The sequence below is a fragment of the Ambystoma mexicanum genome, chromosome 10 (assembly GCF_040938575.1).
Source record: "Ambystoma mexicanum isolate Mex_15411 chromosome 10, UKY_AmexF1_1, whole genome shotgun sequence".
NCBI lineage: Eukaryota > Metazoa > Chordata > Amphibia > Caudata > Ambystomatidae > Ambystoma > Ambystoma mexicanum.
This window is the reverse complement of record NC_090932.1, coordinates 967137524-967152807: the sequence shown is the minus strand read 5'-3', so window position 1 is coordinate 967152807 and position 15284 is coordinate 967137524. Positions and strand designations below refer to the sequence as shown.

Below are 15284 nucleotides of genomic sequence, written 5' to 3'. Positions count from 1 at the left end.
ACTATAAAAATGGTTTTCTGGTCGAACTGGGGCTGAGTTCCATTAGGGCTTCTGATGCAATTTTAAAAGCTGCGGGGGCGCTAGAAGAAAAAGGCTTAAGAGTTGCCAGAGACGGCTGCAAGTTTAACTTGAATGAGTCTTTAAAAGGACAAGGGCCCGTTCAGATAAATTCACAGAAGCAAGAAAGAAAGAAGCCTTGGGCTCCAAAGAAAAGAAGACAGTAGAGACTTGGTAGAAACTAAGAAAGAAGAAAATGTCTTGGCGGCCCTCCCTGAAATCCTGGCCAAAGTCTTGACGAGCATGGGTCTGGGATCAAGACGACTTTAGTCAGCCCGCCTTACATTTAGTGAGTTGGAATACGTGGGGTTCCAGCACCATCAGAGCCAAAAAAGTCAAAGATCACCTTTGGGGCAAGATGGATATCTTGATATTTCAAGAAACGTAGTTGGTGAATGCAATAGAAATCGAAGGCTTCACTTTTTTTTGCTTACCCCCAAGTCAAAAACCGCTGGGTAGACCAGCTGGAGGGCTTTTGATAGCACTGAAAAATAGCTCAGTGAGGGATGCTAAGGTTTATCTTTATGGATAAAATTGGCATTTTGGCCACCGAAACCAAACTTAATTTCGATATTCAAGACCCATGGGTAGTGGTGGTAAATGTTTATTGGAACCCCGCGTCTTCTACTCTGGATACATTTTTGGATATGTTGGGAGGTGTACGGTCAACAGTGAAAACAGACTTAGGTAAGGCTAATATCGTGGCTGGGGATTTTAACGCCATATGTACTGAGAGTTCAAACCCCAAGGAGAATGAAAGGGCTAAAAAAATCACCAGGAGTGGGCAGAAATGGTTAGCTTTCATGAGCTCATGGGGTCTTGAAATGCTGAATGGGAATTCAGAGGGGGGGGGAAAGGTGCCACCGTGACTTGGAGTCAAGGAGAGTAAACATCTATATTAGATTATATTTTTGTCAGTGCGAGCCTCTTCTCAAGAACCTCCACGTTGCTAGTAAATCACGAGGGGGGTAGTGACCATGCTAGGCTGGAGCTATCCTTTCCAGAGATGCAGGGACATCAGCAGTGGCTTCATAAGCAAGATCTGGAGGGAAGGGGAGGGAAAGTTAGATTAGTCCAGTATGGGGGAGGGAGAGGGAAACTAAATAAAGTACTGAAGATGATACCAAACTCCTCCATGATGGATCATTGTCACCCAGACAATTATATTTGCTTTATCTGGTCAACCGTGCCACCCAAAATGCCATCTTTAGGAGCCAAACAACACCATCTGCACAAATTTGATGAGGAAACTATGCTCATGAAGAGAGAAATGAGAAGGAATCTTCGGGGTCTTAAAAAACAGAATTTGGCACATGAGAGCTTTATAAGGGAAGCCATTGGCATTAGGAGTAAGTACCGACATTGGTCAAAAAAAATCAAAGAATGGCCAGTCTACAAAAAGATGGCGAACAGATGTTGAAGCTCGTGGCTGAAGCTAATTCGTGAGGGTTTTGGTCAGTAATGGGGCAATTGGACCATCAAACAGCACCCTGTGTAACCTGGTCCCAGCAGCAAAGTGGGTTGAACATCTATCAGCTATCTTTCAGAAACCAAGTGAGGAAGGGGAGCCAATGAAACTGGAGGCCAAATGGTCCCTGACATTGGTAGAGGGAGAAATTGCAGAGATAATCAGATGCTCCTCCCTTTCTAGGGCTGCCGGTCCTAGCGGGCTGACGTACCAAGTTCTTAAAAATGCACCAGAGTTCTGGGCGAGTTTCTTGTTGAATCTTTTTTGGGGAACTTTTGTCAACAAAACACTTCCCACCGTCCTGGAAAACAGAGTTGATCATCCCACTCTTTAAGGGGGGGGGGGACAGGACCAACCCTGCAAGTTACCGGCCGATTGCGCTTTTGGATATTGAAAGCAAGATCTTTATGAGATTGATAGTCAAGGAGCTCAAACTGGGTGGATAGTGTGGGGGCCCTGCCCCGTTTTCAAACAGGGTTTAGAAAGGGCCTTTCCACATCATTAAATGGGCTAATCTTGAGCCTAGTGAGGGAGTCCTCTGCTGAGAAAGGTGGTCTACCCTTGTATGGGGTGTGGATCGACCTTTCGAAGGCATTTGACCAGATTAGCAGAGGTTTGCTGTGGGCGAAACTCAAATAGAAGGGTGTCCCAGAATCTCTATTGGCTATGTTAATGGAGCTACATAGGGACACTACAGTAAGGGTAAGGCTAGAGAGAGAGGAGTAAGGCAGGGGTGCTTGGGAGCCCCTTTATTTTTCAATCTTTGTATGTCCGATTTGGGGCAAGATCTTGAACCATCCGCTTTGGCCAGTCCAGTCCTTAACAGGGGTAAGATCTTTTGGCTGGCTTATGCGGACCAATCCTGACTAAATTGGGTAGCTATGCTGAGAAAAATGGTTTAACAATAAACCTTTGCTTTCCAAATCGTTTCTGGTGCACTGTGTTGTGCTAAAAAACACATGCCCAACCACCTTGGTTTTCGCATGTGCTTGCTGCCGTCCAGATGAAGGTTTAGTTAATTTTAATGGGTTTTCTCGGTGTTGGCAGGTGCAGGTTTTGTCTAAGAACAAGGAAGAGATTTCTTCAGTGGATTTCTCGCTGGAGGTTATTCACCTAAAACAGAAAGGACCCCTAGGTGCTTAGTCTAGAGATCCTTTTTCAGAACGATGTGGACCTGTGCGAATAGCACTGTGCACTAGATCTAGTCGTTCTATAGCCGACCGGTTTCTGTGGAACAAGGTGGATGAGCCACATTCATCAGGGCTAGGCAAGGCATCAAGGTATATGGCCGCTGTTATTTAGTTGCAGCAGCGGTGTCTGCTTAACTTCTGTACCTCTCCCCTCTCCGTGTGGTATGGATGCTCTCCACGGGGGGTGAGACGGGCCGGAACCTGGAGCGAACGTCTCTGGTGGTCCTACGAGTCGCGCGCAAGAGGTTTCTTCTGAACCTTAACAATAAACCCGTCAAAATCGAAGATTCTTGTGTTTAAACATCCAAGAAAGAAAATTAGCCTCAATAACTGGTCCTTGAACGGGCAGATTATACCACGAGTGGATGAGCTAACTTATTTAGGTTACAAGATCCATTCCAGTCCGAGAAATCAGGAATATGATACATGTTCCAAGGCCTATAAATTGATCCCCCAAATGAAAAAAATCAAAGCCAAATATTGCAAATTCTCCATCCTGCCATTGATCAAATATTAGGTAGCCAAAATAATTCAGTTTATTTTGTATGGCCTAGAAGTGAAACCCTCACTCTGGAGTGCGAATTGGGCCAGGATAGAAGGTAGAATTTGGAAAGTCTCTCTTAATCTCCCTATGAGTACACCTGGGTGGAACCTGCGGTTCGAACTGGGTCTTGTTTCTTTAGAATGCCGTGCAGAATGGAAACTAATTGCACTGCACAGAGAGATAATGTGTCCTAAACCAGACTCCCTGTATGAAAATGTCAGAGGTCATTTGAAAGGCGCAACATCTAGAATCTTGAGAGGGCGGGATTTAAAAGCAAAAAACATACTGGACAGAGTAAATGTAGTTCGAGGGGATTGGGTCCTCTGACGTATTCCATATCTATGACATGTAATCACCACAGCTGTGCTGCTTCGGAAACTTTTTTCGGCGTCTGCGTCCTGCGTCGATGACGTCGATGCGCCGTCGTCGAGGGCCTCCTCCGACGTCCGACGTCATCCGATGTGATAAGTAGGACGCACGACGCCCGTAGCCTCAGTTCCGTTTTTTCCGCGAACGTGTTGCTTCGTGATTCTCGGTTCACGCCTCGACTCTTTGGAGTTCTGTTCTTCTCGGTTCTTCGAACCTGTTCGTTTTGTGAGATGTCTTCTACTTCGTCTTCGACCCCGCGTCCGGGTTTCAAGAAGTGCGGGGAGTGTGGGTCCAAGATGTCGGTGACGGACTCGCACGACGCCTGCCTCTGGTGCCTCGGGGAGGCCCACGACACGGATGACTGTATCGACTGCCAGTCGCTCACGTCCAAAGCCTTACGTGAACGTAAGAAGAAGTTGTCGGTAGGTCGGGTGTCCAAGCCCAGGAAGTCGAAGTCTGCGGGGCTTTCGACGGATGATTCGAGGGGTGACTCTCCGCGTCATCGTCGGAAGTCTCGTGGGTCTCCTTCTAGGAGTCGGTCTCGCCACTCCTCAGCCTCTTCGAGGCGTTCTCGGAAGCGCCGACACCGGTCGTCTTCCAGGTCCTCCTCGGAGGACTCTGCCCGGCAAGTCGCTTACCCCACCAGCCGTGCGACGCCGGAGGAATGGGCTTCCTTCGGGAAGAAAATGCTGGCGATTCTTGAGTCGCAGGGTACTAAGCCGTCCGCGCCCCCGAGTGGGGTCGGTCGTGTGAGGTCGAGAGACACCGCTCGCATGAGTGGTCGGCACGAGTCACGGGAGAGGTCCCGTTCGGACAAGGAGACTCGTTCTCGCCGTACCCGTTCCAGGTCCCGGTCCTCGACGCGTTCGAGACCGTGTGCACCTGTGAAGTCTTTGAGGAAGACATCGACGTCTGAGGCGTCGAGGGCGTCGACAGGCTTTCTCGAGGCTCCGGCTTCGAGGAAGTCGTCGAGGCCGTCGACGCTCGGGTCGTCGAGGGACGCGCTCGGGGCTCCGGCCTCGAGGGCTGTGTCGACACCGCCGATGCTGGAGGCGCTGCGTCTGACGTCGATCCTCTCGGCGCCGATGCCGGTTCTCTCGACGCCGGCGCCGATTCGCTCGACGCCATCGACGCCTTTCGTGTCGGAGGTACCCCGTGGCACGGGAGTACCCCTTAGGAAGGCTCTGGTTAAGAGCAAGTACTCTCGGGTGCCTTCTTTTCGCCACCTGGACTATATTTCAGAGGCGGATGAGGATTCTGATGGCCTGGTTCCTAGTCAGGTTCCAGATGAAATTGTCTCGGGCCATAGTCAGTTTGACGATTTGAGACAGTCACTGCATGATGCCAGTGGACTGGACACCTCTCCGGAGGTGGAGTTTTGTAGGCCTGAGCCTGGCTCTCATGCCGATTCCTCGTACCGGCGCCTTATGGCTAGGGTTTCTGAGTACTTGGGATGGTCTGCTCCCCCAGGGGAGTTTGTGCAGGATGATCTGACGGACATCCTTGATGTTGGTCCCCCAACTGACCCGGTAGTGCCGTTCCATATGGCTTTACAGAGAAGGGTGGCGGCGGCTTGGACTGCTCCAGAGAGTCTTCCGGCGGTGGGCAGATCCTTGTCGCGAAAATACCGTCCAGCCAGTAGCGACCCCTGCTACTTGACCAGGCACCCCACTCCGGAGAGTTTGGTGGTGCAGGCGGCCACGGCCCCGGCAAAGCAGGCGTCGTACCCTACCATCCCTCCTGATAGGGACGACAAACGTTTTGATGGCTGGGCGAAGAAAGTGTTTTCTTCTGGTGGTATGGCGCTTCAGGCGGCCAACTCCATTTGTGCCTTGTCTCGTTTCACACACACTCTGTGGAACTGTGTTGTGTTGGCGGCTGAACATATTCCCGAAGGGGACGAACGGGATGGTTTCCTTGCTATGGTCCAGGATGGTAAGGATGCCATGTGTGAGTCCGTTCAGTCGGGTTTGGAAATGTAGATCTTGAAACTCTGATAACCAACCCTCTCAAGGTAAAACGGGACCTGGAGCGGTTAGACTGGATCAAAACTATCTCTTTGGTGAGAAACTCTAAGCCGCGCAATGCGTTCTTGACGGCAGAAAAAAACATAGGCCATTTGCCAGTTTATTTAGTAAAATATCCCAATCCCAGAATAAGATCTAATTTTTTACAGGTGAGATTGAACTTGGTCCCCACTGGGGAGGTCTTGGCAATAAGAAAGCAGGAAGATCTTGCGGTCAAACTATGTAAAGTATGCTCCGATCCAAGGCTCCAATCACTTCGTCATATCCTAATGGAGTGTGAGGGAACTTGGCCCTTGAGGCTAGCGAAATTAAGAAAATTCACATATAAGGAGGTGGGTCTTGTCTCGGAGCATCTTTGGGAAAAGATTCAGACCATGCCCTTTAAATCCTGTTCTAGGATATGAACTCCTGCTCATAAAGCTCATGACGGACACTAAAACTACATTCAATTTCCTCATCATCTATAGACAACCAAAGAACTCCAACCACCCCGAACTAGACATCCCCTTGCTCATCACCCCCTTCCTGAAACCAAGTACCAAATTCATTATCCTAGGGTACATCAACCTGGGATTTAATGAAAAACTCGACCACAAACCCACTGCTCCCTACACTTCTCTCCATTAAATGCTCTTTACACAAATCGTCAACTCTCCCACCCATTCCAAAGTAAGAATCCTTGACTGGATTCGGCTATTGAATGAAATTATAAACTTAGAATCCATTTCTGAAGTTATTTGGACTGACCACTTCCTAATTCCTAACTTGACCTCATTACCACTAAGGTTCAGACTCGACCACCAGCCAGCCATTGCCCTATTTCTATTAGAAACACCCGTAAACTCACAGCAGAAAATCTTATCCCGATTCTTTCAGATGCCCTCAAGGCTCACTCAGTTACAGATACTAACCCTGACAGTATCTCCACTCTCTACCACACTTGCCTAAAATCCACTATTGACATAGTAGCCCATCTCACCTCCAAAACACCATGCAAACAGAAACAAGTAAATTTTTGGTTTCATGAAGTGCTCACCCTCCTACGCTGTAATAAAAGAGCATTGGAACACTGTCATAAAAATAACCCGTCCTCTAATTCAACTGATATGTTTACTACAGCTAATAAAAAGTATAAATCAGCAGCGATAGCCCACAAAGCTAATTACAACACCCACAGAATCACCTATCCTCACAGCAACACTTGCCCAGACAGACAAAGCTTGGTGCACCACCATCCAAAATGCTCTGGCACATAAAATCCTCACCGTACAAGAGAAAAAAACAAGAGAAAATCATTAGCTAACAAAAGTATTCCCTCTATCACAGTTTGCGCAAATGCAGATAATACTGTATCCCAATTGAAATTTAGTATGGTCTCCCAGGGTCCTCTCTACCCTCAAACCTTCCAACTGCAAAGGCGACAGCTTTCCTGCCCGGTTGGTCAAACTGTGTGCATCAGCTTTAGTGCCCATTATCACCGACTTCATCAATGCCTCCTTTACTATCAATTCAGTCCCTTCTAGTATCAAAGTTGCATGGGTAACCCCATTACTGAAGAAACCTTCCCTGGATCCCACCACCCCCACTAACTATCATCCCATCACGACTGTCCCATTCCTATTGAAGATGGTGAACCGTGTAGCCTATACTCAAATCCAATATTACTTGGAAAGCAACCCCTTGTTAGAAGCCAGACAATTGGGCTTCAGCCCAACACATAGTACCGAAACGAGTTTGAGGCTCTAGTTGCCCAGTAGTTGCTCCAATGCTCTGGAACTCTCTACCGACTCGCATCAGAAATGAGTCTTTGCACCAGCGTTTCAAGACTATGATCAAAACTTGGCTATTTGAAAAATTCGACTAGGCCACTCTAGTGTTCGTAAATATCCAAACTATGTTGCAATGTATGACTGTATGTAATCCAAACTTGTAACCAGCTATGCTCCCGAGTAACAGATGCCATGATACCTCCGGGTTTGGGCGTGTAACTAACTAACTAACTAACTAACTAAATAAAAATCCTCAATGACCTTTACAGCATCACAGACAAAGGACACAACACTACTCTTACTTCTCGACCTTGCAGCCTTCAACACCATTGACCACACCATTCTACTAGACATCCTAGCCCACAGAATGAATCACTCTGGCACCATTCTTGACTGGTTCACCTCCTTTCTCAGTGACGGGACACAGTCTCCATGCCCACTTATTGATCAGACCCCACCCATGTCAAGCAGGGGGGCCTGCAAGGCTCCTCCCCATCTCTACGGCCCTTCAACCTATATGTTGAAACGCTTGGACAGGCCCTTGGCAAACACAACATCCATTTCCACCAATTTACAGATGGCATGCATATATACTTCCAATTTCACCCCCTTCACAACTGCATACCCTCAAAATCTGTATCTCCACCAACTGAATGGCCACTCACTTCCTCAAACTTAACCGTTCCAAAACAGAATACCTCCTCATACCTCATCCCCTGGAGCCAGGTACTCGCCGTGGACAACCCATACATATACCTCTCCAGACCTGTCAAATCCCTTGCCTTCAACATCGACCCCCACCTTTCCTTCACAGACAACATAGCCACAGTAACCGAAAAAATGGAATCTACAACTGCACCTCCTATGCAAAATCTGACATATCCTTCCTATTGATGACTTCCGCACTGCACTCCAATCCAATCCAATCGCTGGTTCTCTAAGCTGGACTTTGGAAATGCTCTCCTCACTGGACTCCCCAACAGCACCCTGGTCACCCTGCCAGCCATACAAAATGCAGCAGCCAGACTCATCCTCCACCTACCCAAACATTCACACATCACCCCTGCTCGTGCTCAGCTTAAATGGCTCCTGATACGCCAGATAATTGCCTTCAGAATACTCTGCATTGCATTGCATTCAAAGCCATCCACCTCAAAACTCCATTTTACCTTCATGACAAACTCAACCCCATCACCCAAACAAACGTCATACAAGCCAGCCAACAACTTCTACACATTCCACTATGCAAACTCACATGCACACAAAAACAAGCATTTACCCACTGGGCAAAGAGGGCATGGAACACCATACCTGTTCAGATATGATTTGGTAGGTTATTCATAATGCGCTTAATACCCAGAGGTTTCTAAGCATGGACCCGGGGATCGAACCTGTGTTGCGCCGTGTCATCTTGCTTCCAAGGCGAGCACGTTGCCCCTGAGCTATCCTCCCGAGATACGCACTCCCGTCACCACTTTCTGAAAGAGCCTCAAAACATCATCTTCCCCACACAACCCTGCACTCCTCCACTGCTATCACTTTTATACCCCAATCTTGCAATCCTTACATGAAAACATTTAGTAAATTTTATTTTCAACTCCCACCTTTTCAAACTTTGAACCATGTAAAGTGCTCTGTGACCCCCCCCTGGTAGGGCCAGTGTTAAACATACATTCAAATAAAATAAATATGCTGACTCTTCATTTTTGAAATATTCCCTAAAAGGCTTTCAAACCACACGAAATGAAAGAGTTGGAAGTGGGGGATTGTGGAGACGTTTTGATGACCAAAAATAAATGGATAAAACAGATGTTAGCTCAGTGAAGTTATAAGTCTTAGTGCCCAATTCTTCATAGAATAGTTTTGTGGGCTCCAGACATAAAGCCAGTCTCTTTCGCACCATATGATTTTCAGGGCCATCTAACCCCCACATTAGTACTATTGGGCAACTACATATTTAATTTCTTCTGTGATATATTTTTAAAAACGCACCTGCATACTTCATTCAAGGACAACTGATATGGATTCCGGCCTAAGCAAAAAAAGAAGGGAAAAGATACGTAACATTTACCAATAAGAGTGTTTCCAACCTGGTGAGGGAGCATAAAACAGACTAGATAGAGGCATACCAATTATGTAAATTCTTGCTGTTTCTGCTGGGAATGACCCACGTCTCCAAAGAGACCATTGTTTCCACCAGATGCTTATTTGAAGCAGAGCACAGAGGGAGCCACTGGCATGCTAGCTGGAGAAGACATACATGCCACCCCATTCCACAATCCAATCTACTTGGGTGGAAGATTATGCAACTTAAGTCAGGAGTTTCAATGTGCATATCTCAGAGAATATTTTCTCATCTAGATAGAGAAGGTGTGGTGTGAAGGCATCATGACGCAAGACACAGAGATGTTTCACAGCCCTTTTCCTTGTCTCAGTACTTAAGTGGGTTAGGCATGGGGAAAAGAGGGGGAAATGCTTTACTATAGCCTAAAAAGGCAGTGGGAGGGTAGGGTTGGTTACTATAGCCTATAAAGGCAGTGGGAGGGTAGGGTTGGTTCTCCGAAGTAAAAGGGGATACCATGTCTCACCTATGGATATCCTCTGCCCAATCCCCAAGGACCCTCCACCCAGGTGATCCTCCCTCGCTTCTCCACCCCCAGGGACAGGATCCAAAAGCGATGGCATTTCCCTGGCCACCTGAGAAGAGGATCCAAGGGGAGTAGGTGTGCAGGGACCCTCCGATTTCTCACAGTAGATAGTTATGTCAGGATACAAATTCCTTTGCTGATCCTCCCAATTAAAGAGCTCCCTAACATCAGGCTACCTCTTAAACAGGACTTCACTGATGTTTCTAATATGCACAAACAAGGACGGTGATGGGATGAACTGTGGTGACACAACACTTAAAAGCACTGGATTAGGATCTATTTTCATGTATGTATGCAGCAAATACCGAATGTATATTCTATACACTTATGATACATATATATTAAAGACTTACACATCCAAAATATACACTTAGACAAACACTGCAACACGGAAACCCATGTGGCAAACCAGCAGAAGCTAAGTTTTAACAGAATGTTGGATTTGGTTCGAGGGGGATTCTTAGGTTTATTTCATCAATTGTTTCTCTATGGCTGTAGAATGCTTTCGACTAGCTCTGACCCTTTGTAAAAATGAGGTGCTTATGATGGTGGTCACGTGAAAAAGCTCGTAATTGTTTAAATATGGCAGCCTCTTGTGTGAACTGAGGTTTATAATTGTAGGGTGCATGCATTCCTTATTTAAGTACTGGATGTAAACTAGGTTGTCTCTTTATTGAATTGTATTACCACACCCTTTTTTATTTGTAAGGGGTTCCTTGCTACATCTGCCTTGCTAATTGAATACAAGGCTAATTGAGAAGTCTTAAATATAAGAAAATACATTTAATTGTTATCTTTGAAACTTACCGTTCCATGGTAATTTCTGTACATCGGCATTATCAATAGTTTTGTTAAGTAGTCTTCCAGTTGCTTCTAAAATGCAAACATAAAAAATACACGGTTTAGCAAGAAAAGTCCTGGTATTAAAACAATGTTTAATTGCCATATGTTGGGATGCCTTGAAGTGTTGAAACACAGTAGGGTATGATGGTATACTGTTTATTAGCTTTGAACATCGCACATTCCTTCCTAAATAGTTGCAACCGAAGAGGCTGGTGGTGACCTATTTTAGGTATACTCTATCAGGGTGGACATCAAGTTGCTACTGGTGGCGGAGACAATTGTGCAAAAATCTCACCCAATACACCAACATGGATATAAAGTGGCAACGTGTAATGCTGCTGTATGTGCATAACATATGTGTTATTTGAATTTTCTATTATTCACTGAAAATGAAAGGGCTTTGCCGGGAGCAATGTGAAAAGGACATATTGGTGACTGGAGCAGTTGCACTGCTGGGTGCTTGACATACACACGCCAAAGTAGTTAATACATAGTGGTGGTGGAGAATGACCTGGAAAAAGTATGGTGGGACAGTTAGAGACACTTATTACAGTGTTTATAGATATATACAGAAATATGCATTTAATTGGTCACAAGGATTAGGGATTCAATGAAATGGTGGTGTGGTGGGATTGGGAAGCGCGGGTGGGGGGTTGCAGGACTCAGCAACACTGACTCCAACTGGAGAGAGAATGTGAAGTGTGATCATGAAGCCATTCCGTGATTGCATGCCCTTAATCGGGCAAAAAATTCTCCAGTGGGCCATGCTTTCAAGTATAACAACAAAAGAGGTGTAAAACAGTTGCTTATGCATATGCAGTCTCATCCCTGCTTAGTCTCCAATTTGTATCCATGATCTGGCGATGAATCACAGTAATTAGCTCAATGATCTCTATCCCTGTAGCAGGGCTATATAAGGACAGGCAAAACGAGTCGTCGTTTCATTTGGTCAGATGTGTTTATGTTCAACTGAATTTGACCATGGTTTGTCAGAAACATGACATTTCTATTTCTGCTAATATTAAAATACTACCTATTGTTTTACAGAATCCCCTACTTACAAGCCTAACCTCTGAAACCTCACTTCCAAAATTCAAAATAATTTCTGCCCAACCTCAATAATTCCCCTTTCGCTCCATTGCTGACAAGTCCAGTCCAGACAAGCCAAATCATTTTATTAGCACTATCAGAGTGGTATGTGAGCAGGTGAACTAAATCTTATGCAATGCTGAGAAACTGGTGACTTCTACTACGAGTATAGAGAACTTTCTGTGCACCAGGACTTTGCCTATTTTCATATCCACACTCCTTTGCAAAAATCACAGCAGGTTATGTCTTCATTCCAACATGAATAAACACAAACCCTAAAATAGTCACAGGGTGCATGTAAATTATTTTGCATACAACCCAGTTAAACATGTTTCACTATATAATTAAAGTTACCCTAATATTTTGTTAGGGTCCTTTAAAGGTTCAACTGCACTAAGCAGCATCTTTTAATTTAATGGTAAAGTCTGTACGGTTATAAAAGGTCTGCTCGCCTCGTTTTTTGCATGATGTCTGCTATTGCCCAACAAGTATTACTCTGCGACAGTTGAGAGGGCAATATTTTAGCAGTGGATGGTTGTTTCTGCAATTAGCTATGGTCATACATGGATTTAATTTGAAATCGCAAATTGATGACAATGCACAGGTAGGATGAACGGATAAACAAATAGTCCAACGTGGCTATCCACGGTCTGTCCCTGAGCCACTTACATCTCTGGTTATGAAGGGTTAACCATGCTCTAAGCCATGGTCATCTATGGACTTTATGGATGTTTGACCACAGTACAACCATAGACAATCAGTTTGTCCATGAATCTACAATCTTTGTAAGGAATTCCAGTGAGGCGGTATAAGGTTTTAAAGGAGTGAAAGGTAGAGGGTGCACTGGGTTAACAGGGTTCGGCTAGGTTGAGAGAGATCAAGAGTAAGGAGCAGAAGGGGATGAGGAGCACCAGAAACATCCTGCCAGGTTGAGGCGGCATAAGCAGGGAACTATTAAAACATAAGGAAACATCTGTTTTGAGCCACAAGGAGGCTCATTCTGAGAACACAACTCTACATTGTACAAAGAAGGACATCAATTTGCATATGCTTACTGCAAAGAAAATTGATAAATATTAGGGCCTCATTACGAGTTGAGCGGTATTTTGTTTTAGAGTCCATTAGACTCTGTGGGGCTTTTTTGGTGGAATTACCACCAGATTTTGCAGATTTTCAGCAGAAACTGGGAGTCCCCTGCTCCAGGGCCATCCTCGTCGCATGACGGTGCAGGACAAGTGGCGGTAATTCCGTTACCGCCAATTGTTTCTCGCACCACCATACTTGTAATGAGCCCAATTTGTAATTTCAAGGGGTACAGGTTACAGAGGCTAAGGCAGTGCCCAGACTAAATTAATACATTGGTGGATCTGCAGCTCTGCTCCCATTGAAGATGTTGATGGACATATGCCATCAACATACATGATTTACAGGAACTGCTTTAATCTAGGTCAGGTTGGAGGCACATTGCGATGCCTAAACCAAGCACAGAAATGTGGCAGCTCACCAGTTGAACAAGGTAGGCCAGAGAAATTCCAATTTTCAAACTCCTGCACCCACTATGCAAGCATCAGAAAAGAGACCTGCAAAGATGTGGCTAAGCAGTGTGAGGAAGGGCACTACATGACCAACTTCTTCAAAAGAGTTTCTAGTTCAAAACAAGCACACATTTTTCTGGCAGAGGAATTTATAAACATCCCCCTATCTCCCATCAAAACAAATCTAGCACTTCGAGATGATGGAGGCTGCATGTGAAAGGCTACGGAAGAGAATCCAGCCTGATAAAGGAGCTTACCTATGTCAGGCTAGAATTTGCATTTCCATTTGGAAAAGACAAGCAATTGTCATTCTTCTTTAGAGCAACAGAATTGACTAAATTTACTTTTCTCAATGCTCAATGACGATTGTAAAAGAGTCAAACATTCAGAGCCATCCATTTTCAAATATATAGCTTTTCCAAAATGGAGTTGGTGCTATAGATAAATTGATGTTTTATCTTTATTTGTCATCATAGAAAGACGCGTGGTAACAGGATGAATAGTTGGATAAGAAACAACATGCATCACATTTTTTGCATCCTCAAGGACTGTCTTAAAATCAAAGAAATTCTGCACATCAAGTTTATGTACCATTTGTGAATCTTTGTGAAGACCACTTGTTATGAATACTCAATTTTCATGTGTTTCAATGTTGATTAAATTGCTTTTTTTAATCACCCAAATTTTATGTTATCATTAACATTTATATCATATTAAAGTCAAGTTCTTGTGATCTACAGAATATATTAGAATGATTCCCATTAGAGTGCCTGGGTTTCTCATCACGATTAGGTGGGCATCATGTATTCTAAATGTCAAGTCCTTTAGCCAAGGACTCACCCAGAGCACCAGAAGGTGATTTAATCAAAGAAAATATTGAGATACTTTTTCACACAAAGTCAGGGCTGTGCATGCCTAAATTCTCTGTTTTCGGGTTGTTCAACATGGCCATGCCATTGGTGCAGCAGTGAACATGGCAGAGCATAGCACAGAAGGGTTGAGTGGGCATGCCTAAAAATGGCAAGTGTTGGGGCATAGCATAGTCAGAGTGCAAGTGAAGGGATTGGCAGAGTGGGCGTGAGCATGCACAAAGAGGAAGTGTGCTGCTTGCGTGCACTACACATATGTGCAGCGTGACTGAGCATGGCTAGGCACGCACAAAGTGCACCTCTGATGTGCAGACTATGTCTTAGTGTGTTAAGCGTGAGATTGTGGATGTACAATAAGTATATTTAGAGCATGATTGAGCATGCCAAAGGATCTGTTGAACATGTGCCTAACCAAGCGAACAGTGTTCAGGGTGTGGCTGAAGGCGAATAAAGGATAGTTGTTCATGCATAGAATATGTACAGACTACAGCTGAATGGCTCTTAGTGTTGCATAGTAAACTGACTATGTTCAGTGTGCGGCTCTTGAATAAGTTTGGCTAATGGTCTACAGACGGACATAGGGAATGAAGAACGACTTTGGTTTAGGATGGGCACTATGTGTGCGGACAAAATGAAAAGAGTGGGTACCACCAAAACTACTCATCAGTTTCTGTATGTATACAATCCAAACTCAATACTAGGAGCACACAAGCTGCCCCCAGTAGCACAATTTTGGGTAAATATCACTCCAAAACACCTAAGATACAGTCTGTGGTGCTGATTGTCACCCACAGTGACACTGAACTGTTCACCCATGGCTTCCTACTCTTCAATGACAGTTTCAGGAAAAGGTGCAAGTTCACGACACGCATCGTT

General features: G+C 45.2%; 1 protein-coding gene across 2 annotated transcripts in view; it reads right to left on the bottom strand.

Moving 5' to 3' along the window:
• PLD1 (phospholipase D1) overlaps positions 1-15284 on the bottom strand; it is an 886935-nt gene that overhangs the window by 347847 nt on the left and 523804 nt on the right. For both annotated transcript variants that reach the window (XM_069618743.1, XM_069618744.1), the window contains one exon: positions 10880-10945. In XM_069618743.1, coding sequence (XP_069474844.1) covers positions 10880-10945 — 66 coding nt within the window. The remainder of the gene's footprint in view (positions 1-10879; positions 10946-15284) is intronic.